This window comes from Pithys albifrons, chromosome 24 (assembly GCF_047495875.1).
Source record: "Pithys albifrons albifrons isolate INPA30051 chromosome 24, PitAlb_v1, whole genome shotgun sequence".
Classification (NCBI taxonomy): domain Eukaryota; kingdom Metazoa; phylum Chordata; class Aves; order Passeriformes; family Thamnophilidae; genus Pithys; species Pithys albifrons.
Window position 1 is genome coordinate 4212779 of NC_092481.1, and position 27672 is coordinate 4240450.

Sequence of the window (27672 nt, forward strand, 5' to 3'; positions counted from 1 at the left end):
CCCAGTGCACAGATCAGAGCGCTCCAACCCAGCAGCTGGAACTAGGAGGCAGGTCTGATTAAATCTGCTCTGCCACAAGGAGAAAAGCCAGCTTTAATGAAACATCAGAGGAGCTCCCTACCCCGTCTTTAAACAGGGCAGCAAAAGGGGCTCCGGGATTACTTTGTGAGTCGCTGCTCATCGTGTGCTCACAGCTCACCGAGCAGAGAGCGAGCACAGCACTGAGTGATCCAGGGCCTTCAAACTGGGGATCTGCATCATTAACAGGGACTGATTGCCAGCAGTGGTGCTTGGTAAAGAGGCTCACAATCTGCCTTCAGAATTACAGCAAGGACTAGAGAGGTTTTCTCCTCCATAGTTCAGGATAACCCTCTTCAAGCCAGTGTGATCAGGGGCAGCTCGTAGAGGAACTGGGTTCATCTGGGTTTCCTGCCTTGCCCAGCAGTTAACTATTTGTGAATCCACCAAAACAAACACAGAGCCAGCCAACAGCTCTTTTTTTCATACAATTCCAGAATGGTTTGTGTTGGATGGGGCCTTAAGGACCATCTAGTCCAACCCCTGCTAAGGGACACCTTCCACCAGCCCAGGTTGCTCCAAGCCCCGTCCAACCTGGCCTTGAACAATTCCAGGGATGGGGCAGCCACAGCTTCTCTGGGCAACCTTCATGGAAAGTAAATGATTTCTATTCCTGCCCAGCCAGTTCTGCATGTACAGTGTGCTGTGCAGGGAAGGGAGCTGGTGAGATGCAGATGGTTGGATAGAAATTATTAATCCCATACGAGTTTTTTACCTTTAGTTGCTGCTTCTACTTGGTGTCAGAAACCCCACAACTCCCGGGGGCTGCGACACGGAGGGGATGGAGGAAGGCGGAAAACTCAAGCCTGCATTTCTCTACATTTTTTAAAAATAGAGCTGGTAGTCAGGGTGGTTGAAATTCCAAGTAGTTTGGTGGGTGGGGAAAAAAGCGACTTTTAACAAATACTGATTTTCCTGCAGCAAAGGACACGGCGGGGCTGGGGGATCAAACACGGCTCCAGTCTAGACAGAGCCACACTCCCCGCCTGTCTCAGAAGTTCATACAGCACCAGCTGAGCAGAATTTAGCATCTCATTTCCCTAACACGATTAAAATGCAGCTCTGTGTCCTGGGGTACTGACAGACCCTCAGATCTATCCACGTTGCCATTTCCAGTGCTGGAGGAGTCGCTCGCGTTGGAAACGCGGCCCCGTGGCCGGGCGGCGCTCGCAGGTCCCAGTAACGGAGCTCTCCTCAACTGGGGCTTGAACTCAGCCCTTCCTGTAATTCTATAATTTGAATATCATTTTCACAACCCTCGCAAGCAGCAGATGAATGAGAGATTCCTGGCTTTGAGTCAAAAGCTGCGGTAATTAAATGTTTATAAAACACTTTAAGCATGCGAAGTGCTATTATAGACAAGAAACCAACAGATCTGGCAGATTGGAGCCGGATTTTGAGGCACACCAGCAAACACAGCTCATTTCCCCCTCTACATCTCTCTTTCAGAGCTGCTAACAGAGATTATGGAGGCCATTACCAGCTTCTTTTTATTATAACCAGAATAAGCCAAATCAGAATCACTTCCTTTCATATGAACATGTGTGATTCAGAAGTTTTTCCCTCTGTAATAAGTATCCAAGCAGAGGGCCAGCTTGCTGTTCAGCTCGGGAAGGAACTACCCCTTGGGAGAGGAGAAATTGCTGCTACTTCTGATCTCTCACATAAAACTGAAGAGCTTCCACCTGTTACAGGTTTCTAACACCATCTGCTGTTTAAAAAGAAGATGGCATTGGAGCTCAGCAGCACGAAGAGTTCCTGCTTGTTTGATAAACCAGACGTGACACCAGCTAATCTGGAACGTTTCTGTAAGTGTCACAATTCCCTTTTTTTTTTCTCTTGCAAGCCCTGAACATATTTCAACTTGATCCTCTTTATGAAGTGAATCATTTCTTCACTAGAAGACCCAGAAACCCAACAAGCAGCAGCTGAACACCAGGTCCACACCACAGCACTTCAATCTTCATCCCCAACCACAGAGCTGCATCATTTCAGCACCAAAGCAGATTTCAAGCAATGTCACCCCCTCCAAAGTCTGGCCAAAAAAACTGACTTAAAAACATTTTCTTAGTAGAGAGCAAATAATTTTTCTATTAAAATAAAAATATTGACATTTTGCTGGGTCACACTGCTGCCTTTAGGACAGAATAAATACTCTAACCAAGGATTATTTTACTGCTTCCTAATTGAAAGTGATACAAACTTTTATCCTGGGGAAAGCCACAGAGCCCTGGAGTTCATTATAGGTCTAAACTGAAGGCTCACCACCAAGTGCTCTGAGGTTGTTTTCAGATATTCATAATAACAATAATTTAAACAAATAAAGAGAAGAGTTTTCTCTGCATTGGTCCCTGCAGAGCCTTGGCCATTCTGTGGCTTTAGACAGAAATCACCCAAAATCTCAAAGTCTCACACCAAAGAGAGGTTGCAGCTACAGGATCCTTCTCTAATGGAACCACATCAGCCCAGTTCCAGCATCACTCCCCACACTCCCCATTTCTCACCCCCTCCACACATCGTTTAAAGAGTCAGTGGCTCCTTTTGTAAGCGATCAGCTCCTCACCCCGGCACTTTCCATGCACTTGGTGACAAAAGAGACCTTTTACATGTCAATTTATTTTCAGACAAGCATATCTGAAAGGGAGTTTCTCTCCGGAGTCGAATTAGTATTAATGGCAGGTGTTCAGTGCCACACAAAGGGAGGGAGGCAGTAAGACAGCTTGATGTTTTAATAACCAGAGGCAGGAGACTGGAGTGGCAGCAGCCCCTCCAGCTTCCCTGGCGTGAGTGAAGGTTTTATTCAGAGCCCCCGTGTACTGCCAAAAGAAGACCTTGAAATATTTTAGATGTTTTCTTTGCCTTAAAAGAGGGATTAAATTGTTGAATATTCCATGAAAGCGCAGCACCCGCCCCACATACCGTCGGACACACTTGGAGTCACCGAGGACTTCCGAAGCCTCCTGCGTCCTTGGGGAGGTGGCTGTGGCCACCACGAGGAGGTGGTGGCACCCAGGAGGCCACCAGCTGCACAATGCACCATCCACCAGTGCCTAAGGATGCAGGAAAATGTGAAAAATTACATGAACTACTCAAAGGTGGAGAGGGATTGGCATTAGTTATAAAAGTTAAAAACCAGACCAGTTTCACTGTAAGAAAGGAGATGATTGCTGAGGAAGTTACTGCCCTTCAGGTTTAAAGACAGCCTGAAGAACCATGATGGGGATATTGATCTGGCCAAAATACATTTATTTATGCCCTGGTTAATCTGACAGAGGGCAGAACCACATCTTTATAGGGGGAAGGCACAGCTGTGGTACAGTGGGAAGGAGGAAACAGCCTCCCAGCTGGGTCAGCCTCTTACAGCAGAAAAATTGATTTACGCCCCAGAATAGGAAAGTTGAACCTTTCTTATACAGAAGCTGTATTATATGGAGCTGTTCAATATTATTTTCAGACTCTTTGACTTTGGAATAACTTGCTCTTTCTGTGCAGGTTAATTCCAGGCAGACTCAGCAATCTGAGGCTGGATTCTGGGATTTCTGCTGCCTTGAGCTTTCATAGAGACCTACAGGACAAAAGCTTAAAGGTCAAGTCAACTGTTAAACACCCCAACTCACACAAAGTTTTCCTTGTGAAAATTTCCTTAGGTTTGGAAGTTAAATCCATTTTTGACTCTTTTGAAGTCACAATTTGTGATAACCTCTGTATATCTTCTTTGTCCCAAGTTGCAGCTGAATGACCTCAAATTGTTGTTAGAGCAGATAATTTGCTCCCTCTCAAACATCAGCTCCCCAAAACAGGCATTAGAAACCTAACTTTCACCTCAAATAACAGAATTTCAGTTAAATAACAATTGGTCCCAACTGGATTTTGGCAAAGGCCTAATATTGTCAGGACAAACCCAAAAAGGCAAGGAGAGAAGAACCCAACCCATCACAAACACCTAAAGTTCTCATATACAGAAAGTTCAACAAGGCCATTTTTATTGAGCACTGGAATTAAAAAAGTAACAGCACTTGGTTGATTTGGAACTAAAAATCCAGACTTACATTTTTACTTATGGATCACTCAGAACAACGTGGTTAAAAGCACCCCAGAGAGGAAGGTGTAGCCCTTCTTGTTCACTCTCTGCTCCACAGGGATGGATTTTCCAGAAGCTACAGCTGCACCAAACACAGAGTTCTTCTGACTGAAGAGCTCAGTGAGGTGGAGGGGTTTGATTCTCCAGGTACTGGGGTTTGGCACCCCAGGTGTCACCTCAAGGCTGCTCTCCCCATGCCCACCCAGCTCTGCACCTGGTTGGGTTGTCCCACACACCCCTGAGTTGTCACCACTTGGCTTCACACCAGCACAGCACAGGGAGGAATAAATAGAGGTTGCAATGTTTTGCCTCAGTGGTATTTGAAAACATTCACAATTTCATACAAACATCCTTCCAAGCAGGGCACATGTTTGGTGTAAGACCTCCTAAACCCCAGGATTTATGACCCTGATAGTCCATGTCAGGAGGTTGACAGGGAGTGTTGATCCCCACCAGCACATCCAGCCCCATCCAGCACTCCAGACCTTCCCCTGAAACACAGTGAAGAAAATATTCTGCAAAACTGCCAAGGTGTCCACTTCAACCCCAACAGCCCCAAAGGGACTGACCCCAGCCACAGACTGACAGATATTTATAATTATTGTATTGGTTGCAGGGAGTAACATTTGCACACCAGTGGCACAGAGTTACTATGGAGTTGCAGGGAACATCATATCAGAGAAAACAAGGATTTTTAAGGAAGGCATTTTGCATAATGATGTTTCTCTCCCCTCAAATCTCAACTAAATATTAAATCCAGCTCTGCTGGGGTCAGCGGCAATACCAGTAAGAAGATCCACTGTGAACTGGTGCCAGCCTCCTCCTCTCAGCAGCTCTGGGCACTTGGGCCATACTTGCAATAGAGAAAAAAAAATTGTGACTATTTCAGCTTCTCAGTGGCTGCTCCAGGGATTAAACCATGACCTGCTTGGGTGAGGGTAAAGGAGGAGAGAGCTGCACATCTCAGATAATTCTTTTTATGGAATTCTCCATTTTAGAGCCAAGTAGGACTAAGCAAAAAGAAAGTTTCCTCTCTTATGATAGGATCAGCTAAAAGTAGCAGAAATTCACATGAGAACCTTTGCTGGTTTCAGTCACTTCCTGGAGCTCAGGAGTGTTTGCAGCCGTTGCAGCAATCCTGGTCGTCCCAAGAAACTGCCACCACGGACCCAGGGAGCTCCAGCAATTCCCTGCAAGTCAGAATGGGGCAGGAATTTATTTCTAGCACAGTTTGTCTCCACGTGTTGGTTTCTATTAGCACTAAAATGTCCTGAGAGTAAGAAATTCCCCTCCTGCCACCTCCTTCTTCCACGACTGGTTCCAATCACTTCCCACTGTGGTGAGGAAGGTGTTGCACCTGAGAGAAGGTGGCACGAGGTGCAGCACTGCTGGTTTTCCCATCAAGACCAGATGAAAAGCTTTGTAGCATTCCCAAAAGGCAGACAAGGAGCACTGTCCCCACACAACTCAGGGAAATGACCGGATTCTGCAGATAAAAGTCACGTGAATGACACGTTTATTGTACGAGTCAGAAAGAAACCCTGAGTTACCAGCTGTAGGACAAAGTTAAATTAAAAAATAAAGGATAGTTTGGTTCAGAGGTTCCTGCTTAAGGGAAAGGAAAACTCAAAAATGGTAAAAGGAGGAGCCAGAGCCAGCCCAGAGCTGTGGCTTTGCCAGGAGAAGGTTCCGTTGTCATCCCCACCTGCACAGGTGACAAAGTCCCTGGTGATGGGAGAACATGGAGATGGGAGGGCAGAGGGAAGGAAGGAGCCAAACATAACAGGTGTTCTGGACAGCTGAGCATCTGAGGGAGGGTTTGGAAAACCCGTGGTTTGCTTTGTTCAGAGAACTGAACTGCTGGCTGGACTGGAGGAGTGTGGGAGGGAGGGAGGGAGAAATGGAGGCTGGAAAATCAACCTTACATGGAACACACGCACAGAAAGTGAAGGGGAGGGAATTCCTTTAGGGACACGAGCACTGCAGGCTGGGAGGCTACAGGGCTGGCTTTGGGAAGGACATCCAAAGGTCTGAGGGAGTTAAAACCTCAAAGCCTAAATCCCAGATGTGATACAGTCTTCCAGCTGCAGTGGAGTTGGAGAGGATCAATTCCAAGAAATGCTGTAGCGACAACAAATACTTGCCCCTACACAGGGAAGGGTGAATCAGAGCTGCTTTTTAGTGCCACTTGACATCAGTTATACATTCTAGTTCTCATATACACAGATGGATGTCTTTAAAAATTGACAATTTACACTTCAAAAAAGTTTTACAGTGAAGTTTTCTCAGCAAAGATCAGTCCACACGAGGAGGAGGAGGAGCCAGTCTTTCAGGAGCTGGAAGGCACTTGGCCTTTTGAGAGCAAGTCCCCAAGGGAGCTCCAGTGCAGACACTGACTGTCCCCTGTCCCCATCTTCCACAGGTGTGCAAAATCCAGTGTGTGCCTGCACCGTGGGGCTGCAGCCCAGCCTGGCCTCACAGGGTGGTGGAGGGAAGTTTCTTCACCCGCCTCTGTGCCAGGATGGAGGATTCGATGGGCTTCAGCTGAGGGCTTGGCTTGGAGCTGTTCAGTGCAGAGTAAGTGGCAGCCATTGCACCCTTGGAAAAAAGGAGAAGCAATTCAGGTGTAGAAGTCGTTTAGTAGGTGTAGAAGTCCTATTTCACTCATGGCTTTACAACATGAGGGACCACAGCAGCCAAAGCCAGAAGCATCTTCCTTTTTTCCTTTAAATCTCCCTCCTGCACTGATATGCTGTGAAAGAATCTCCCCTTTTATTTGCTCCCCACAAACCCAGCTTGTCTGTATTGCCTCCCCTGCCCCGCAACTCTCCAACCTGCCATCCTGCTTTCCCACTCCAGCACAGCTTTCCCGAGGTACACAAGGAACCAGCTGAAGGTCCAGCCCAGACTTTGTACCTTTACAAGCTGAATGTCCTGGTGATTGAGCTGACTCTGGGGTAAGCTGTCCTTCTGGGTTATCCAAGGATGCTGCAGGACCTGCTTGGCTGTGAGACGCTGGTGAGGATCTACGTGGAGCATCTTTGATACCAAATCCTAAGGGCATCATTTGGAAAGTCAGACTTTGGTGCAAGATTTCATACCTTAAATGCAAAAATACCACCTGTCCACCCCCAGATTAGGTTTTAAATTCAAAGGCCAAGTTTGAAGTCCTCAGACATCAAACTCTTTTTGTATAAAATACGTTTGTGGCAGGCCTGAGAGGTATAACACAGCAGCAAACCCCACATGGGTCAAGCATGAGGTTGGTTTTCCATGCAAATAGAATTAAAATCCAGAATAAAGCTGCTGTGGGGGAGGCAGACATGGGGGAGAAGCTACACTGCTGGTTTTCTTCTCTCTCTCGTGCCCTCCTCCGCTGCCTGCTCTAAACTTGCCTCACAGCAACTGGCCGTGTTTCACCCCAACCCTTGCACGTAACACAAATACCAAACCCTACCTTGGCCATGTCAGAAATAGTGTCCCAGTTGCCTCCACTGATGGAGAACTTTCCCCCACCTATCCGGGTCAGGATCTCCTCTGGAGTGTCACTGGGACCGTTTGCAAATGGAGTGCAGCTGGGGAGAGGGGAGTGGAGAGGAGAGAGTGTTGGATTTGCTGGCCTGGGACCCAGGCAGGGCAGCAGTGACTGAGGAGAGGTCCTTCTGTCACTGCCGAGCAGGGGGGTCACAGTGCCAGCTCTGCCTTCCAGTGGCACAGAGCCACTTACCCAGCGAGCATCGTGTACAGGAGAACCCCCAGGCTCCAGATGTCACAGCCCTCGTCGTAGCCTTGACGTTTCAGTACCTGCACAGAACAAGCAAAGGGAAAAATAAAATCTGTTTGGTTCTTGCTGAGCTCATTTCATAAGAGGGGGCTCAACCATATGCAAAGCAGCCAGAGGCTGACAGAACAGAATAGTCTTGGTTTAAGATCAGGATTCAAATCAGACTTTAGTTTCATGGAGCAGAGGAACCCCTCAGGAACATTAAGGCCTGTTCCAGTGTGGTGACACTCCATGTGTGCTCCATGCCATGCTGGCTCTCTTTCTTTCTTCCTCACCAAGATAACTCAGTGGAAAGTCATCCCAGCTCTTCTAACAGGTCACTTATGCAGACCTGTTATTAGGACAGTGCAAGTTGGAGGACTGCATTGTAACTGCACTTGAGATCTATTTGTTCATTACTACAAGTTGTGTATCTGTAGTCACCTCCTCCAGGGCAGGCTGGAGTTGGGAATGGGACAGACCGAGTTAGGGAGCACAGGTTAGAGGAGGGACAAGGGCTCTTAGGTCAGCACTAACCTCAGGTGCCACAAAGTTTGCTGTATAGCAGGGAGTCATGAGAAGCCCATTCTCAGCCCTCAGCTGCTTGGCAAAGCCAAAGTCACAGATGCGAATGCTCTCGGGGTTCCCCGACTTATCCACGTAGAGAATGTTGCTGGGTTTCAGGTCCCTGTGAACCACCTGTGGAGCAAAGAAAGGGCCATTCTCATACCCCAGGTAGATAAAGGTCTGAAAGCTGCATGAAGACACTCAACCCCTGCTCTGGCCCCACATCTGCTGTGCCAAGAGAGCAACACCAGCAAGAAGTAATTGTCCTGATGGGCAGAGTTACTCCCTGAAGGAGAGGGAGCATAGTGTAATCCCAGGAAAACCATACTCACCCCTTGGGAATGCAGATACTCCACTGTTTTACAGATCATGTGCAGGACTGAACTGGCTTCTCTCTCTGAGAAAAATTTCTGTCTGAGGATTTTATCCAGCAGCTCCCCTCCCCTCATCAGCTCAGTCACCAGGTACACGAACTTCCCATCGTCGTACACCTTCCAAAGCAAACACAGAGAGGGGTGACCAAAAAGTGCTTCCAGAGATTCCCTTTTGTGCTTCTACCACCAAGAAGCAGAGAGAGATCAGCAGAGGTGGCTCTGGGGATGCTTCTCCACCCCAGAATCGTGGAATATCCTCAGTTGGAAGGGATTCATAAGGATCATCAAAGTCCAACTCCTGGCCCTGCACAGGACAATTCCAACAAATCCCACCCTGTCCCTGAGAGTGTTGTCCAAATGCTCCTGGAGCTCTGCCAGCTTTGGGGCCATGACCACTGCCCTGGGGAGCCTGTTCAGTGCCCACCACCCTCGGGGGGAAGAACCTTTTGCTAACAGAGAAACAGAGTGACACACAGAGCTGGGCTGCTGGGCTGCCCGTGCTGGAGCTGAATCTGCTCCCTGACCAGCCTGCACTTCCTAAACCAACACACAGGAAAGTCATTCAAGCCACACTCACATCTTTCAAGGTGATGATGTTTGGATGCTGCCCATACCGCAGCAGGATTTCAATTTCCTCAGAAGGGTCTCTTTTGCTCTTGTCAATCACCTGCAAGAGTAGGGAGAAGCATTAACCACCATGGGGTGAGAAAGGGGCCAGGACAAAGCACACGAGCTGAATTTGGAGTCCTGTGGAGCTCCTGAGCCATATCCTGAGTCCTCTCCTTTCTGTAGCTCTAGAAATTGTCTAGTTGCCTCATCAGTTCTGCCCCCAAACCCCAAAGTTTTGTGGCTGTTTTATTTAAGAACTGAGGTAGCCACAGTTTTGCAAAGGAAGGTGAGATGCTCTCCTTGCTCTGAGAGAGGGGCATGCTGCTCCCTGCTGTTCCTAGGGAAGTGCAGGTACATGCACAGGAGCACAGAAATTGTCCTTTTAGGCCCTACATGAGCAGGGAAAGTCATTTCATTCCTGGATGTTATTTTTGTCATCATGGGACAAGCAGAAATGGAACCACAGAACGGTTTGGGTTGGAAGGGACCTTAAAGATCATCTATCCCAGGTTGCTCCAAGCCCCATCCAACCTGGCCTTGAACACTCCCAGGGATGGGGCAGCCACAGCTTGTCTGGGCAAAACTCTGGCAGGGGAGCTCAGTTGTGAGGGCAGGGCCCAGACCTTGACTGCGTACTCCATGTTGGTTGCTTTGTGGATGCAGCGCTTGCACACGGAGTAGGAGCCGACGCCGATCGCCTCCTTCACCACGTACCCGTCACTGAACTGGACATTCTTGCCGTGCAGCTGCTGCGGGAGCAGAAAGGAGAGATGAGCTGGGAGGGTTCAGGGAAGGGCTTGTGCAATGTGATGAGTTAACTGGCAGAGCTGGCAGACTGTCTGCTACATCCCACAGCTTCTCCTCCTGGCTGGGAGAGGGAGGAGAGGAGAACAGGCAGATATAGGTCAGTGGGATAACACTGCACTAAGCACGGTGTGTTTGGGTGGCACCTTCAACCCACAGGCATTCACAGACCCCCTGCCAGCACAGGTCCACCTGGGGAGAGGAAAAGCCACAGCCCCACATTGCCCTGACAACCCATACACAGTGTGACAGTCAATGGAAATGAAAGAAAAACAGGATGCAAAAATTCCAAACTGACACTGCCTCAGGCTTCCTGTCAGTGCTGCTCCGGATGGTGCAGAGGTCCCACAGACCTGGAGCATCTCTGCACCTTCAAACAGCTGTTGCAATGTCTCCATTTCTTACCTGCACAACTGAATGTAGGGGTGGCTGGGCAGGTTTCACCTTGCCATCCTCCATCAAGCCTGTGGCCACAAAACTGAAGCCTCGGAAGAGCTGATGGGCCCCTGCACTAGGGGGGACACCTGGGGAATCTGCAACAGGAGTTGAGAGACAACTTGAAGAGGGCTAGACCTGACAGCAGAAACCTTCCCCTCCCTTTCAGGAGCTCCTCATGAATTCACTCCAAGCAACAGCCACACCAGCAGCACTGAGCTTACCCCTACAGAGAATCATGGAATCATTCAGGTTGGAAAAGCCCTCTGAGATCACTGAGTCCAGTCATTCTCCCAGCACTGCCAAGGCCACCACTAAACCATGTCCCCAAGTGCCACATCCACATGTCTTTTAAATCCCTCCAGGGATGGTGACTCCAACACTGCCCTGGGCAGCTGTGCCAGGGTTTGACAACCCTTTCCATGAAGCAATTTTCTTTCATATTCAAGCTATACCTTCCACGGCACAACTTGAGGCCATTCTCTCTTGTCTTATGACTTGTTACTAGTGAGAAGAGCCTGACACCTCTATGGCTGGGCCACCCCCCCAGTGCTGGAACCATCTGAGCTGGCAGCACCAGCCTGAGGCAAACCTTGCCCTGCTGGCACCGGATACCCTCTGGCATTAAACCCCAGAGTCTCATCTCACACAGGAAACTCTGGCCCTGTGTGAAGTCACACAAACCTTTTGGTGTACGTGACGTAAATTCTGTGTCAAAATAAAAGGTGTCATCTGGCTGTCCCACTGCAGGCTTGAAGGGGGGCTTGATTTCCCTTCGGTACAGCTTCTGCAAAACACACACAGCTCAGCACTGCTCCCACAGTGCATCTTCCCAAGGGTGCAAAGGCTGGCAAGGAATGAGAGGCCAAGAAAAGATTTTGGGAAACTCTTTGGCTTAGCATTTAGCTACAGCAGCCTGAGGGAGGACTTTTTGGCTGGTGGGGTGCTTTGGAGTCGGTTTGTAGAGAAATATTACATGTTTATCATATAATAAACCAAGAAAATAAGTGTTCTAGAAAGGCAATTTGCCCCTGCTCCAAATAAAGTATTTTCCTCTTGCACCTCCTCCTTACTCCCATTAGGGCTTTGCTGACATGTATCTCCCCAGGGATGGTCAGAGGAGATGCCTTAGGAGGACACTCATATCCTAAAACTCCCACAAGTGCCTTTTTAAATTGCTTCTTGAAGCTAAAACCTGAAATGAGTTTTACTGGCAGTGCTGGAGGGTCAGTGTAGCAGCTTGCTGGGGCCTTGGAAGCATTAGAAGTGATCTTCAAATCCCTTACCAAGTAAGGGAAAACAGGGAAGAAGCAAAATAGTGTGGTGAAGCAGGGAGTTGGCCAGAAGCAGTTGGGAAATGCCAGTTCAGTGATCGCCCTGATTTCCTTGCCAGGAATGTTTCCCTGATTCCTTCCCACTTAGTGCAAGACAAACCTTGTTGTGCCAAACTCCAATTAAAACCTGCGCCTCTTTGTTGAGAGATGAGTAAATTCAAACCAAGGTGAGGTGACAGGCAACTCAAGTATGGAACAGTTACGTGACAAACAGAATTTGAGTTTCAGGAAGGATTATTGGAATTGATGGGAACAGGGTTGGTGGCTCTCCCATGGCTGGTCAAGCATCATGACTGTGCTACTCCTGCTGTCAGAAGTGAATTGCTGGTGCTGAGCAGTGAAGGAATTTGCTTTTCTGCTTCTGATACTCACGTTCCAGTCAATGGTGGAGTAGAAAGGATGGCGCTTGATCTCTTCCGCCCCATCAGGTCCAGAACCTGCAAGATGCACCACGGGGAGCATTGCACTAAACCCCTGTCAAAGTGAGGGATGGGCACAACACAAAGCCTGGCTGGAATTAACCATTAGCTGAGCACAAGTGTGAACACGTTGCTGACCCACGAGGATGTGAGATGCCCTGATATGGCATCAGGTGTATTCAGAAACAAACAAACCAACTGTCTTACCTAATCTGTTGGCCGGATTCCTTTTGAAAAGGGCTCGCAGGAGGCTCTGTGCCTCAGCACTCAGGAACTGTGGCATGCCCAGCTTCGCTCTGGGGAGGAAGTTTTGCAATCAGCTGCAGGTTTAAAGAAGTCAACCCACAAGCCAACTGCAGCACCTCCACCCCCAAAAGCAGAGTCATCTCCTTGGCATTTACACTGCACCCTTCAAACTAACTGTTGATAGGAAACCGCTTGCCAAATAACGCCATTAAATTGCAAGAGCCCCCAAATTGCAACACAGCTCAAAAGGCAGCACCTCCTGTGCAGGCAGGAAAGAGAAAATCCTCTTACTTGAGGATGAGGGTCATGGTCTCCTTACGGTCCTTTCCCTGGAAGGGCAGCGCGCCGGTGAGCATTTCAAACTGGGAGGGAAAGAGAAAAAGGGGGGTGATATCTGAGCAAGGCTGAGGGTTGCACAGATCCCACTGTCCCTTCATCTGCTTGTGAAAAGCTTGAGGGATGCCAAGCCTGGCTGTAACAGCTCACAGGCACCGTGTTTTCTCAGGAGGAGCTTCGGATCACAAGGTTTGCTGTGGGAACATGTTCAGGCCAGCACCGGCTCAGCAGGAGCCCTGGGATTCAGCAGCTGCCAGATGGTGGCACCAGATCTGCACAGACGCCGACATCCCAGTGCTAGGGGGGACAGGGACATCCCCACAGACCCCACAGCCCAGCGCGCACTGGGACAGCCCCCTGGGGAGCGCTGCCTCCCACGAGAATCCTGCTCTCCTGGATGGATGCCTGAACAGCCCCTTCTTCGGGAGCCCTTTGGGGAGTGTGAGACACACCTCCAGCTCAGCATGGCTGGTAGACACACAGACCCATGTCTGGGGTGTTTCAGAGCTGGAGCAGCTGCTCCTCCCAGTGCCCGGACATGCTGGCTGGGTACGTACCATTAAGACCCCGTAGGACCACCAGTCAGCACTGTGTGAGTGGCCCTGGCGATTCACCACCTCTGGGGCCATGTACTCCACTGTCCCACAGAAGGAATAGGCTTTCTTCTCGTGGTCTATGGCCTCCTTGCTCAAGCCAAAATCTGCACAAGAGAAAGCCTGTCAGCAGGCACCCACATGCTCTGAGCAGTCACACAAGAAGCTCCATATTTCAAGAACCGACCTTGCTGGAGCAGAAGGCCCTGTGGTGTCCCTCACCTGTGAGTTTGATGTGCCCTTCTTCATCCAAGAGGATGCTACAGCAGGAATGGAAAAAACAAGTTGTTACTGTCTGCAGTTAGGGCTGCTGAGAACAAGCACAGCAGTGGATGGACTGAGATGCTGCCAAAATCCAGAGGAGGAAGTTATCTGTCCCTTCTCTCAAGTGTTTTAACTTCTACCACCAAGACATGAGTGGGACCAGGAACTCCAGGACCAGCTCCCTTCTCTCTTCACACTGAACAAATGACCCCTCCTCTGATCCCCACATGCTCCAGGCAAGAATAATCAAGCCACACAGCTGGTGTGGGCACTGCAGAGACGCAGCCTGGTGCCTTCTTCCTCTGAAGGCTCTCAACTGCTTAAATCTGGAGCCTGGAGGCTGCCAAGGATTGCTGCTCACACATGTGGTGCACACATGCTGCCTCCACAGGGCTCCTGGCCATGGTCTGAGGAGCAGGAGCCTTGGATTGGCACTGTCACCTCCCATCTGTCTGGCTTTGGGGCATCCTCCAGCCTTTCCTCTGGGGAAGGCTCGGGGCTGGATGAAGGACCCAGATCCCTGGCTCAGCTGGGCTACACGTACTTCTCTGGTTTGAGGTCCCTGTAAATGATCCCCAGGCTGTGCAGATGGTCCAGTCCCAGCGCCAGCTCTGCAAGGTAGAACTTCACGTCCTCCTCGGTGAACATGACCTGCAGGAGGGACAGGGAGAGGGTGGGTGTGGGGTCACGACAGCAGCAGCAGAACCAGCTCCACTGCACCCCTGCAAGACCTTCTACAGCCATGCTGCTCCCTCCTGCTCTTTCTAAGTTTCCCAGGACTTGCCTGCTGCTCTGAATTATTCATAGAATCACAGACTAGTTTGGGTTGGAAAGGACCTTAAAGTCCATCTTGTTCCACCCCCTGCCATGGGCAGGGACACCTTCCACTATCCCAGGTTGCTCCAAGCCCTGTCCAACCTGGCCTTGGACACTTCCAGGGATGGGGCAGCCACAGCTTCTCTGGGCAACCTGTGCCAGGGCCTGCCCACCCTCACAGAAAACAATTTCTTCCTTATATCTAATCTAAATCTCCTCTCTCTTTTAGTATCTGTTCTTAATGTGATGCTCAGCAGAAGCAGCTGCAGAGGTGAGATCTGGTGCCAGCTCTGCTGCTTTGCTGCCCCAGAGCACAGGGCTCCCCAAACACCCTCTCCTGTTGCCAGCTCTGGACTAGCAGCAAGTTGGAGCCTGTTTCCACCCCTCTCAAAGACTTTGCAAGGGTCAGTCCCTTCTCCAGGCCATTAAGCACAGATGAACTGGGAGCCTCAGCAACCCACCGAGATGCCAGAGCATACCCACCTCTTTGGAAAGCCGAGTAAAAAGGTCACCTCCTCTGAGGAAATCCAAGATGAGATACAGCTTCCCCTCTGTCTGGAATGCTGAAACACAAGCCAGAGTGGGAATCAGAGCCCTCCACTGAGGGAAGGTTCCGTGGTGTTACATTAATCACTTAAATCCCAGTGGCTCCAGCTGGGCAGATGCCCGGCATGGTTACTGGGTTAAATGCAGGTAGGGCTGATAGCTGGGGTAAAGGAGATGGCCTGTCTGTGCTGCTGAAATGGGAGCTCACCACAGCACTCTGGCACTGCAGAAAATTCTCATTTTATGGGGCTCTTCTTCCCTTTCAGCCAGTGATAGCCTACGGAAAGGGCTCTGTTCCCAGGAGAAGCACTGGTCACTTTACAGGGAACAAAGCTGCTCTTGCCTTCCTCAGAGTCAGAGTATTAACCCTGCCAGACTTCAGCTTGACTAGTTACCTCTGCTTCTCCTCGTAACTCTGTTTCTCCTATTTAATGTTTTAATCTCAATAGTTTGATGTTTGAACCTCTTCTCTCCTGGTTTAGTCTCTGCTCCCCATTCAATAGCTGGAGTGGCCATGGGACCACAGACCCTTCCAGGAAAGGATTTGTGTTAAGGGTTTGTGTTCAAAAGCAGAGTCTGCTGGAGCCTGGAACCCCTCTCCCAGCATCCCAACCAGCTCCACACTCACCATAGTGGAGTTTCACCACAAAGGGATGGTTTACATCAGCCAGGATGTCCCTTTCTATCTTTGTCCTTAGTCGATCACGGACTGTGGGAGGAAAGGAGCAGCTCAGACACAGAAAAAGGCCCAGAGTACCCCAGTGCCAGCCTTGTCCTCAGCCTTAAGCCCTTCAGCACCAGGCAGCTTGAGCCAGGTGTTTTCCCACCTCCATCACTGCAAGGAGGGTGTGTTACAGATGGAGAGAAAAGGAGGCTGTTTGGCTGGGATGGAGATGCTTCTCCTTTATCCAAACCACCCCAGGATTGCTGTGACATCTCCCCAGTGCTCTTTAAGCCATGGAGGATCAGAGCATCACAGTAAGAGTCTCCTTCCTACCTTTCAGTGTCGCCTTCTTGAGCACTTTCATGGCATAGAGGTGGTTGCTGTCAGGTGGTGTTATTTTTCTCACCAGGAAAACCTGAGGCAGAAGAACATGTTCACAAAGCAGTAAACACTGGCAGTAGGAGCTGGATGTCTCCCAAAGTGGAAAACCTCACAGTACCCCCAAAAAGCAGCTGTGCCTGAAGCTTTCCATGTGAAACCCCGTGGGTTTTTCAGGGAAGTGCTGTGTGTGGACTCCTCTCACCCCCCACCTCCAGCCACTTCAGCATTTCTGTTTTCATACTGCACTTTCCTCCTCCTGCCTTCCACACCTCTTGCTCACTCCTGCAGCTCCCATGGGGCTGTGGCTCATGCCTGGGAGCTGTGACTGAGTGTACCACAAATTCTCCTGGTTTGTCAGTCAGATCAACTCCTTGTTATTCAGGTCCAGCATCCTCTGGATTTTTACCTCCTTCCCTTCCCTGGTGTCTCATTCTACCTGGTTTTAGGCAGCTTCAAAAAGACACCACCTGCAAGTGGTGGACTTGGCAGTGTTACTGGTTCAACTGGATGATCTCAGAGGTCCTTTCCAACCCAAATGATTCTCTGATTTTACAAAGCCACTGCTGCATTTGCCCAGAAAACAGCACACAGTCCTGTCTGAGCCCCAATTTCAGCTCACTGATTGACACGAAGCTGATTTAATGTGTCAGCAGATGGTCTGTAAGAGAGATGGATTAATTAAGATGTTCAAATAGATAAGTTACAGGCTACTTCCTTCTCTCTTCACAGAAGGGAAACTCCACAGTAAACAGGGGCCAGAACCAGTCCCTGGCACACAGCACCAGTTCTGAGAAGGGAGGAACAGGCACAAGCCCTCCAAGCCCTCAATTTGGCCAACAGCTTGGCAGGCAGAGAGGTGAGGAGGCCCTTCTGCCCTGGAGCATAATGAGCAGGACACTCCTGCTCTCCTCCTGATCATCTGCAAAAGGAATTACAGGGAACCTGGACATTCTGGCTGGCCCTGAGGGAAGGCATCACTACAGCCACTGTCCAGGTTAGAAGCACTCATTTGCTCAGCGGGCTCATCCACCAGATTTTCACAATGCAGTGGGAATCAGGAAAGTGGTTTTGTTGGGGACAGTCCCTTTTGTCACCAGAATCATTTCTCTGGCATGGCAGGTAGGAAGGAGGGATCTCACCTTGCCGAAAGAGCCCTGTCCCAGCACCTTCAGGAGCTCAAACTGTGAAGGATCAGCCTTCTCAGAGCCTTCCTTCACATGGTGTGTGATGTTGATTTCCTGCACACCTTCTCCCTGAAAAAGAGAGGACAGGTTGAGCAGGACTCCTGAACAAGGGAAAGCCTTATTGGATTATGGAACAAGGATTGTAGCCACAGGCTCAGAGTAACCACGTCTGAGAGAACCACAAAAGCTGCTGCGTGCCACAGGTATCATCTGGAATAAGTAAGCCAGGGGTGGGCAGCCTTGGCCAACTCCCTGTGCCCTCCCAAGGGCTCTGCTCTGCTCGCTGCGGGTTCTGCTCTGCTTTGAACTGCGTTTCAGAAGAGTGCTTGAAAAGCACCTTCCTTTTTAAGGCACTGGTAGCAAAAACAGGAGTGTTTATGCCACTAAAAATCCCACAACACAAAAAAATACGGCACTGTTGTCAAAACAGGGCCAGGGCTGGCAAAAATCAGACATGTTGGAGCCCATCTGCTCGGCAATCTGAGCAACTCTGCAACATAAGTCTTAGTGCATCTTCAGCACATACAGATGATGCTTTAACAGACTCGAGCCTTCAAGAAGATTGAGGGGAAGCCAAGGTCTCTGGCACATGTTTTGTTTAAAACACATTATTTTACTTTAAAAAAATAAAGAAGAAAAAATAGATTTAATCAGCAAAAATAGAATAAACTCATTAACAGAGCTAGGCCAGCACTCCAGCACAGCCACAGACCCTGAGGTGATGCTGAAACACCTTCTGTTCCCAGTAAACCTTTTCCATGTCTCTGATCAGTAAAGCCCAGATTTCAGCTCAACAAAACCACTTTGTGCTGCTTTCTATTGCATCCCAAATGCACAGAGACTTTTTATACTATTAGTCTTCCACCTGTGCCTTTCCCTCCACTTCTCTTTATCACACCTAAGTGTGTCTGAACTTGAATTTCCTCTGAGCTTGACCTGCTCCGGTCCCTCTCCCACAGGGCAGGCTGGACTCAACTTCCCACTCCTACAGACATGACTCTTACTCAGGCCATAAATCCCTCATAACTGGACATCTTGGAAGGGCAAGTCCAGGCTTCCCAGCACTCCACTCCCATGTTATCCAGTGCAGATATGGTCTGGTTGCTTTTTGGACCCAAAGACCAGCAATTATGTTCCAAAGGGCATTAAACATATGATCTCCAACTAAAAGCAGCCACTCTGCATTTCTGGTTTCGTTTGGAGGCTTAGTCCCTGCAGAAAGCTGCCATGAGGAACAGCTTCCCTCCAGCTAAGAGGTCTCCTCCTGATAGTTCAGCTCTCCAGGGAGTGACTCCCTAACAGGGAGAAACCTGGGAATGGGACCAGTGGAAGTTGTAGGTTCTTCCCCTCCCTTCATCTTCCTGAAAACACTAAAGAGAAACCAGTTCTGCACAGCATCAGCACCTGTAGGACCACACTCCGTAGCATCACACACCTGTGTTGAGAGGAACATTTAAAATAACCTCCTGCATCCACCTTTGAGGTGTTTGGACCCATCCAGGACCCATTAGGGAGAAATTGTTCCCTGTGAGGGTGGGCAGGCCTTGGCAGAGGTTGGGCAGAGATGCTGTGGCTGCCCCATCCCTGGAAGTGTCCAAGGCCAGGGGGTTGGAATGAGATGAGCTTTTTGGTGCCTTCCAACCCAATCCATCCTGTGATCCTCCCACCACAGCTCCTCGGGAGCTGCAGAGCCGCATTTTTACAGCTGTGGGAATTCTTTGCAACAGCAAAGTTGAACAGTGTGTTCAACTGCAAGTGGTTTGAGCAGCCCAAGCTGCAGCTGAGGACAGGCAGGGTTTGCACACACAGCCACACCACCCAGCGAGGCCAGGAGTGGCCCAGCACAGACAGTGCTGACAGAGACACTTACTGAGCAACACTCTGAGATGCCATTTGGCATCCTGCTGACACAAGGGAGTGTTTCCCTCCCATGGACTCATCCAGGAGCTTGGAATTCACACTCAGCACTCTGGCCAGCACCTCCTACAGCCTGGTTAGCAGCACACCACAAGTGTCCAGTACGGAAACACCCGAGAGCCACCGAGATAAACCTCTCCCAGCAGCACCACTGACAAAGTACCCCAGAAGGCAGAGAGAGAAAAGCAAACCAGACTGATCCAAATATCCCATAGGAACATTGGCCAGTGAGAGCCAGGGAAGCAGAGGGAGGCAGGGGCAGAGGTACTGACCGGGCTGGGGAGCTGGCTGGGGGCAGGCAGCTGCAGCCTGCAGGGCTTGGCTCGCTGCTTCCTCTGCAGCCACAGCGTGAGGAAAGCCCAGAGGCGAGGAAGTTTAGGGTCGCTCTCCATCCTCCCATCCCGATCCACATCGTCCAGCCCCAGGAACCACCGCCCCCGCCAGCTCCCAGGGCTTGGGGGGCTCTCAGGGCTTGGGGGGATCCTGGAGCGCTGTGGGGATGCTCAGGGTGCCAGCAGAGGAGACACAGGTGGCTGCAGCAGTGGCAGATGCGCAGTGAAGACCAGAGGCTCAGTCACACGGGGGCAGGTTCATGCTCCCAACTCCCCAGCAACAGAGCTTGTGGTTGGGGCTTTTTTTTTAGGGGGTGTTTTGCTTTTTAAAAAAATAATTATCTTACAGGTCCTCATTCATGTTTGGGTTCTCTGGCTCAGACAAGACACTGACAGAAAACATGAATGGTCTAGTTAAAGTGATTTCCATCTAGTGCTGCCTGAATTTTACATCAGACTGTGAGCTCTGAGGTATTTCCACACCAGGGGAGGATTCTGAGAAGCCACTTTTTAAAAAGGAAGAGAAAAACTCTTGAGAACCCACACAGAAGTGTGACACCATCTCAGAGAGCTGCTCGTCTCTCTGCTCTCACACTGGCACAGGGATGGGATTCAGGGTGGATCAAACCCATGGGCATCACTAGGATTTGTATTCAGTCCTTCACTTGCATCTGCTGCACAAGTGGCTGCTGGAGTTTTCCAAAAGCCACCCTGGGAAGATCCATGTGAGGTGTTTTTAAGGGCATTTCTGATGCAGAGGTTCCAACTCGAGTGCAGCTCGGATTATTGGCAGGACAGAGCAGAGGTTTTAGAGGGCTTGTTTTGCCTCCTTCTCCCTCCAAACCTGTTCCCCTTTGACCTTTCTATCAGCACAGACAGATGTTTTCTGCAGCAAGACCCTGGGGTGTGCAGGTAAGAAAGAAACCCCTTGAAATGAGTCAAAAGACACCCACACAAGAGCCTCATGTCAGCATCACTTCTGAATTTCTCCAGAGAGCACAGAGGATGAAAAGGGGATCTTGGCTTGGACCAGAGACACGAATTATGACTGTCTTGCCTCCTCCACCCCCAGAACGTGCTTTTTGAGAACCAATAATGAAAGAACCAAATGACTTAATACCAGCCAGGCAGCTGGTCCCACCTCCACCTCAAGGGGCTGGGAGCAGGTGCCAGGGCATGGACAGCACCGTGCAGCTGCTGAACACACCCAGGAGCCCCAAAAAACTCCAACCTCCTTCATCCTGCCACAGCCTAGGGAAGGAGAAACCCTGTCCACAACGTGCTGCCCAAATCACCACTTGCACAGAAGCCTCACATTGCTCAGTGAAGCTGAGCAGGAGAGCTGAGAAATCCTGCCCCAGCCAAGACCATTTCCCATGTTGTGTTCCCAGAGTGGGGAGAGGAGCCTCAGAAAAACAATAAAATCTCCCCTGTGCATCCACACAACTGAAAGTGCCCACCCCAGCATGGTGACAAGATCAGAAAACCACAGGAGACACAAACAACGGCACGGAAAGGGGGTGGGTGTGGGGAGGAAGGAGGAGGAGGATGAAGCCGAGATCAGGATGTCATGTGAGCAAGTGAGCAATAGCTGTTCTCTGTACCAGCAGTCCCACGGAGCTCTCAGCTCTCAGGGGCTGGTGGCAGGAAAGGGTTTGGTTTTCAGAGAGGTCCCTGACGTGGATTTAATGCAAATTAAATGGATGAGTCTCCTTGAGGTGGCCACTGCAACAGGCTCTCCTACCTTGTCTGCAGAGTCCACGAGGTCTTTCTCTATCCAAGAGATGTCGGATTTCACCTGTGGAACAACAAGCAAACATCAGCACAGAGGGGCTGGAATACCCCAATAAAGTTTTCCCAACTAACTTGTTCAGCAAGACCAGACAAGCTGTTCACAGCCACTGGTGGTTCCCCACCAGCCACAGCTCCTCAGAGTGTGATTCTGAGCTGTGTGGTGGCTCCAGGAGAGCAGCTGGAGCCAGCTCCTGTTAAATAAATTTATATTGATTGGCTTAGATAAACTCTGACAGAGCACTCAGGACACGGTGCTGGCACTTGGTTACACATGTTGCCCAAGAATCAGAGCACCAAGGAGGGACAATTAATTTCTGGCAGGTTGATTAATGTCTAGATTAGACTTTATTCTCAGCTACACCTGGACAAATGCCAAAAGCATCTGCCCTGGGTCTGCAGGGAACCTTGGCACCCCATGGCAAATATTGGGCTTCTCTCCTGGACACACTCAGCGTTTCTAAAACAACCAGGAGAACATATTCAAATACCAGAAATCCCCACATCCCTCCAGGGAAGGGCAGGGCCAGCTCAGCTGCTCTGACATGTCCCCAGCAGCATCAGAAATGTCAGTTTATGCTGCCTCTGGAGCCAGATGCAAGTCTGTGAACCCTCACAGGGACAGATGAAGAAGCTTTTAAGGGGAGCTCAGGAAAGAACTGCTCCTCAGGTAGGAAATGGCTCCTTCTCCAATAAACTCAGACTTAAGGGAAGGAGAAAGTTTTTGCAAGGTCAGTAAGTTTTTGCAGGCTCAGTCCCCAGGCCTGGTGTGTTTTGATGAAAGTACACAGATTTGCAATCTCATCTAAGTACTTTTCCCCCTGGTTTTTAGATCATGAGCCAAGTTCAAACAGAGAAATCACCCCCCAAAAAACTCAAATCAGACTTGAAACATTTCCTCGGAGAAGTTCAAGTCTTTGGCTGCAGATGAGATAAAACATGTGACTGCAGGGAGCAAAGAGAGACTCGAGCTGTGACTCCTCTGGTGTTTTGTCAGGCAGTGTGAGCAGGATGGAGCCCATGGTGCCAGCAGCAACAACTGGGTGGGCACAGGGTGACCTGGATGTGGGGCAGGAGCTTTGGAGAGCAAGAAGAGAGAAGGAAAAACAAGCCTTGAGGGAAGGGAGGAGCTGCATGAGGACAGCGAGATTAGAGTTCAGAATTAACTGATTTTCTGCTCCAGATCAGAGGGGCCCCTGCAGTCACCTCTTCCCCTTCCTCCTCTCCACTGGCCCTGCTGCAGGAGCAGCCAGGATCATTTTGGGACAGGGAGAAGGGGGCTGTCCTGCTGCTGTCACCATGGGAAGCTGATGTTGGGGTGACACATCCACCAAAGCCACAACTGAACCCCCTCCTGAGCAAAAAGTGATCACAAATCCCCCAGCAGACCCTCCTCCCCCAGGGATCCCACAAACCCGGAAAGCAGCTCCTTCAGACCAGGCACCAGACCCTGCCCAGGGTGGGCAGGGATGGATTTCATTCCCACGAGCACAGATCTCTCTGCAGTCCCACCCCAGGAGCACACTCTGCTCCTGGGAGCTCCCAGCCACCTTCCATCACCCACAGCCTCCAGACAGGCATTTCACAGATTTCTGCACTGCTGGGAGATGATGTTTTGATGCTCCTGGAAAATAAAAGGGGCTGAGCCCAAGAGGCCACTTAAGTCAGAGGAGGAGACAACTTTTCTGAACTTCCCAACGCTGCCTTCTCAGATCAGGGGCTGGGGACACATCAGTGGGGTTTTTACCAAGTTCAAAATACAAGTCCTCTTTCCTACTTTCCCCTCTTTTTTTGAGGGAGGATTTTACAAGCCAGAAGCCAAGAGACAGGTTTGTTTTTGCTCGCATTTTGTCACTTTGCTGGTTGAGACCGTCACATCTAAATGCAAGAAAAAAAAACACACCCTGCAAAAGCTCGAAACAGATTCTGCTCTTGGCATTTTGCTTCTTATTCATCAACAACTAACCAGAAGCTGTTTTAATTTCTGTTGCTTCAACACATGCTCTGGTCCCAAAACACTCCCAAAATCTGGCAGCACCCAGGAAAGACACTTCTTAGAAAGCAGTTGTACCCTCCAAAATGCCTTTTTTTTCCAAATGAGAAATTGTTAATTAACCCTGGATAAGGTCTGGTTCTCTAAAATCAAGTGATTCCCTGATTTCCTGTGTCCTGCAGAAGAGACAGAGCAGATATTTTACCACACACTTGCCTCCTGGATCCTTGGCTTGCTGCGGAAGAGGAGCCTCAGCATCTCCAAGGCTTTAGGCTGTTACTCTCCCATCCTTTCCAAGCTGGTTCCTGAGCCTGGAGCAGCACCCAGAGCAGCACAAGAACCCTGTAGTTATGTCACTGGGATGTATTTTGGGAGCTTTTGCTGAAAGGAAACCGCAGTTTCGTATGGGGAAATGGCATTGTGTGGCGATGGCTGCACAAAGCAGGGCCAGGCGAGAACACTGGATGGGCTTTATGGGTGCTCAGGCAAGGAAAGAGCCATCAGCAAATCCCAGCTGGCTTTTCAGGAGCATCAGCCCAGCCCCCCGTGTCACACACAGGAAAAACGGGCACAGAAAGGGCAATTTCAGGGACTACACGAGGCAGCAATGAGCGACTGAAAGTCTGTGTAGTTTCCTTCCTCAAAATTAATCTGCCCCTGCTCTGAGCAGCTCAAATGCTGAACCAGCAGGGATGTTCTCCCTGTAGGATCAGTGGAATTGCAGCTCTCCAAGGAAGGGGCCAGGAGGAGGCAGCAGCTTCTGGAGCAGTATAGGAAGGACATGGACCTGCTGGAACAGGGCCAGAGGAGGTCATGGAGATGCTCCAAGGGCTGGAGCTCCTCTACTCTGGAGCCAGGCTGGGAGAGCTGGGGGGGTTCACCGGGAGAAGAGAAGGCTCCAGGGAATGCTCAGAGCCCCTCCCAGTGCCTGAAGGGGCTCCAAGAAAGATGAAGACAGAGTTTTTAGCAGGGCTTATTGTGATAGGACAAAGGGAGATGGTTTCGTGCTAAAAGAATGGAGATTTAGATTAGATATAGAGAAGTCTTTTACACTGAGAGTGGTAAAACCCACAGCTGAATGTGACTGGTCTCCTGAGGGAACTGGAAGTGCATATGTAGCTCCCTCTTTTCCCTGCTCACATAGATGCTGGGAGGGATCTGATTCCCAGCACAGGACTGAGGCCCTTCTTCCCTCTCCGCTCCCCACGTCTGCATTGCCTGACTTGGCCAGCTCCCATCTCTGTCCCTATTAAGGCATCTCTGGGTGTGTGGGGGCAGGCACAGAGCAGTGTTTGGTGCAGGATCTGTCCCCTGAGCCAGCAGACGGGGTTGTGCAACCCTGCCTTGAGATGTTGGTGTGCAAACCTCACATGGGGCCCCAAGGACCTGACAGAGCAGACGGTCAAGCACTGACACCGAGATGGGGCAGGGAATCACAGAGTTAGAGAATAGTCTGAGTTGGAAGAGGCCTTAAAGCCCATCTCATGGGCAGGGATACGTTCCACCAGCCCAGGGTGCTCCAAGCCCTGTCCAACCTGGCCTTGGACACTTCCAGGGATGGGGCAGCCACAGCTTCTCTGGGCACCTTTGCCAGGGCCTGCCCAGCCTCATAGGGAAGGATTTCTTCCTTATATCTAATCTAAATCTCTCCTCTTTTAGCTTAAAAATGTTCCCTCTTGTTCCCCCTTGCCTGTGGAAAAGAGGTGACTGAGGGGTGTCTGAGGGGTGGTGGCACTGAATTCCAGCCCTGGCTGTAACCTCTGCAGGAACCTCCTGCCACTGGCACCTCAGTCCTAGGAAAGGCAATTCCCAAAGCCAGTGCTGCCACACACAAATGGCTCCCAAAGCACAGTTTAAAGATCCTGTACTCCAGCTCTGTGTAGAACCACCCTCCACCTCCTCCACCCTCCCAATATCAGCTCCATAAAACAGGACACTTGCTGGCCCTATAGGTTTAAATCAGAATAACCAGGGACTGCCCTTTCCTCCTGCCAGGATCCAGTTACACTCCCCTGAGCACTGGGAGGGAAGGATCAGGGTTTCATAAACAGGAAGGTGATGGTGTGAAGAACTGCTGCCTGAGGAGAGGCAGCTGCTGCCACATCCATCTGCTCCCAAACTGGGAATGGTGCCCCATGCCAGACCAAGGGGATGTTCCAGCAGAGGTTTCAGCTGCTGCCCAGGAAGCACTGGATGAAGACACTGTCAGACCTCTCCAGCACAGCCACCTCCTGGGTCCCAACCTCAGGAATGTGGGAGCTTCACACTCCTAACTTTTGCACAAAGTTATTTTATGGGATCTGCTCTAGGGCAACAACCCCCCTGTGGTGCAGCAGCTCCCACTCTGGAGGGAGCCTGAAATCAGAGGGAAGCAAGAGGTGCTGCAGCTCTGCAGAGGAAGCAAAGCTGGTGTTTGCTGTTGTGGAGAGCAAAGGCTGCTCTGTCTGGAGTTTCCTTTTCAAGTGGTTGTTCTCAAAAAGGGGAACAAACAAAGCAAAGAAACCTCCCCAGCCACCACCTGCTCTCCTGCAAAGGCCTTATTTGGGCAGGGCTGGCCCTTGGGCTCATTTGCAACCAAAGAACTGGCCACAACCTCACACTTCTGTCTGCACTTTTGTGGTGGATCCCCTGCAGTGCCCCTGGGAGCCTGAGAAATCCTGTGGGACACTTGTCCTCGAGCAGAGACACTGCAAGGGGTTCAGCCTGGGGTACCTGTGTGTGATGGAGCCCAGGGCAGCAGGGAGGGCAGGCTGGACCCGTTCGGGGGGATGGGACAGCGAGAAGGAAGCAGCACCTCAGGGTGAGCCATTTTGGCACAGCAGGAAGTGCTGCCCAGACAAAGGGGATGGTGGGATGGTCGTACCAGCAGCTGCAGATTTTAACTTGCTTTGTTGCCAACCAGCAACGTCCAGGAAGGCTGAGCACCCCCACAGGAAACCTGCACTGGGACGTGTCACCAGGTGTCTGTGCTGCACACACAGAGCTGTCAGCACAGCCCACAAAAATCCAAATAACATCATCACAACATGGGATGAAAGGGGAAAATTTACATCAAATCCACCCCTTGTCCCTTCACCACAATCAGGGCAAAAATTCCCCATGATCATTCCACTCTCTAAAGCTGTTCAGTATTGTCTGGCCCATTATCTTTCCCAGTTATTATCTCTGTCTCAAAATCCTGACGAATCTGAGTCACAGCACCAAAAACACTGTAATGGGTTGACTCTGGCTGGATGCAAAGCCACTGTCACTCCCCTCCACAACTGGACAGGGGGTAGAAAATATAATGAAGGTTTCATGGGTTGAGATAAGATCCAGCAGAGATCCCTCACCAAATACCATCATGGGCAAACCAGACCCAAATTGGGGATATTAAATGAATTTATTACTAAAAAAATCAAAGCAGGATAATGAGAAATAAAATAAATGTTTAAAATACCTTCCTGAGCCAGGTCAGGAGCCAGGTCAGAGTAAGCAGCTGAAAACAGAAGTCCAGCCAAGCAGAACATTTTGTGAGATCACACCAGTTTCATTCAATTGCCAAAAATAAGACAAAAAAGCCACCTGGGAGAGTTGGAGTTTGCTGGATCTAATTCAGTGGGCATTGCACTTTCAAGGCTGCACTCAAGGATTTAACACCAAGGCCACCTCTAAGGCTTCCATACACACTATTAAAGAAAATAATAATTTGAAACCCCAGATTAAAAGTGCTCCCTGCCCAAGAGGAGGTTCTGTCCTGCTCTCCTGCAAGTCCCAACAGGTTTACTCCCAGCCCACGTTCCCTGGGCTGCAGAGCTGCCCTCACTTGCAGGCATGAAACCTTGTGGGCTCTGCTTGTCCCACTCCAGCATCATCCCAAACATCAGGATCCAGGATCACTGCAGGGCTGCCTGCCCAGAGCCAGGTCTGACCACTGGTTTGTTGCATTTTTTAAGACAGAGCTACTTTGGTTCATACATGCAGGAGCCAGCTGGGAAAGGTCAGGGGGAAAAGACATGGGGGCTCTCACTTGAGCTCCTTGGCCACTTCCAGCCACACTCAGAGCAGGAAAAGCTGCAGAATTCAGTCCTGGGGGTTTTATAAAAGCAGGCAGAGGGTGGAGGAAAGAGGTGAGACATCAGACAATAGTTTTGGCAGGAGGGAGA

The 27672-nt window shown here is 50.2% G+C and overlaps 1 protein-coding gene across 3 annotated transcripts in view; it reads right to left on the reverse strand.

Annotated features, from left to right (window-relative positions):
- Positions 1-4039: 4039 nt before the first annotated feature.
- The window catches only part of RPS6KA1 (ribosomal protein S6 kinase A1), a 39821-nt gene continuing 16188 nt past the window's right edge, over positions 4040-27672 (reverse strand). The window contains exons 1-22 of one of the 3 annotated variants that reach the window (XM_071576492.1): positions 23744-23846; positions 21488-21541; positions 17450-17563; positions 16263-16344; positions 15894-15974; positions 15203-15282; positions 14448-14554; positions 13862-13899; positions 13604-13746; positions 13002-13072; positions 12672-12760; positions 12418-12482; positions 11396-11498; positions 10682-10809; positions 10096-10221; positions 9441-9530; positions 8822-8980; positions 8460-8621; positions 7887-7963; positions 7617-7734; positions 7076-7213; positions 4040-6757 (exon numbers count right to left, since the gene is read on the reverse strand). In XM_071576492.1, the coding sequence (XP_071432593.1) occupies positions 6635-6757; positions 7076-7213; positions 7617-7734; positions 7887-7963; positions 8460-8621; positions 8822-8980; positions 9441-9530; positions 10096-10221; positions 10682-10809; positions 11396-11498; positions 12418-12482; positions 12672-12760; positions 13002-13072; positions 13604-13746; positions 13862-13899; positions 14448-14554; positions 15203-15282; positions 15894-15974; positions 16263-16344; positions 17450-17563; positions 21488-21541; positions 23744-23785 (2190 nt within the window). In that variant the 5' untranslated portion in view covers positions 23786-23846 and the 3' untranslated portion in view covers positions 4040-6634. Of the gene's footprint in view, positions 6758-7075; positions 7214-7616; positions 7735-7886; positions 7964-8459; positions 8622-8821; positions 8981-9440; positions 9531-10095; positions 10222-10681; positions 10810-11395; positions 11499-12417; positions 12483-12671; positions 12761-13001; positions 13073-13603; positions 13747-13861; positions 13900-14447; positions 14555-15202; positions 15283-15893; positions 15975-16262; positions 16345-17449; positions 17564-19683; positions 19970-21487; positions 21542-23743; positions 23847-27672 lie in introns of those variants that run through there. The other 2 variants (XM_071576490.1, XM_071576491.1) reach the window with 2 other exon arrangements.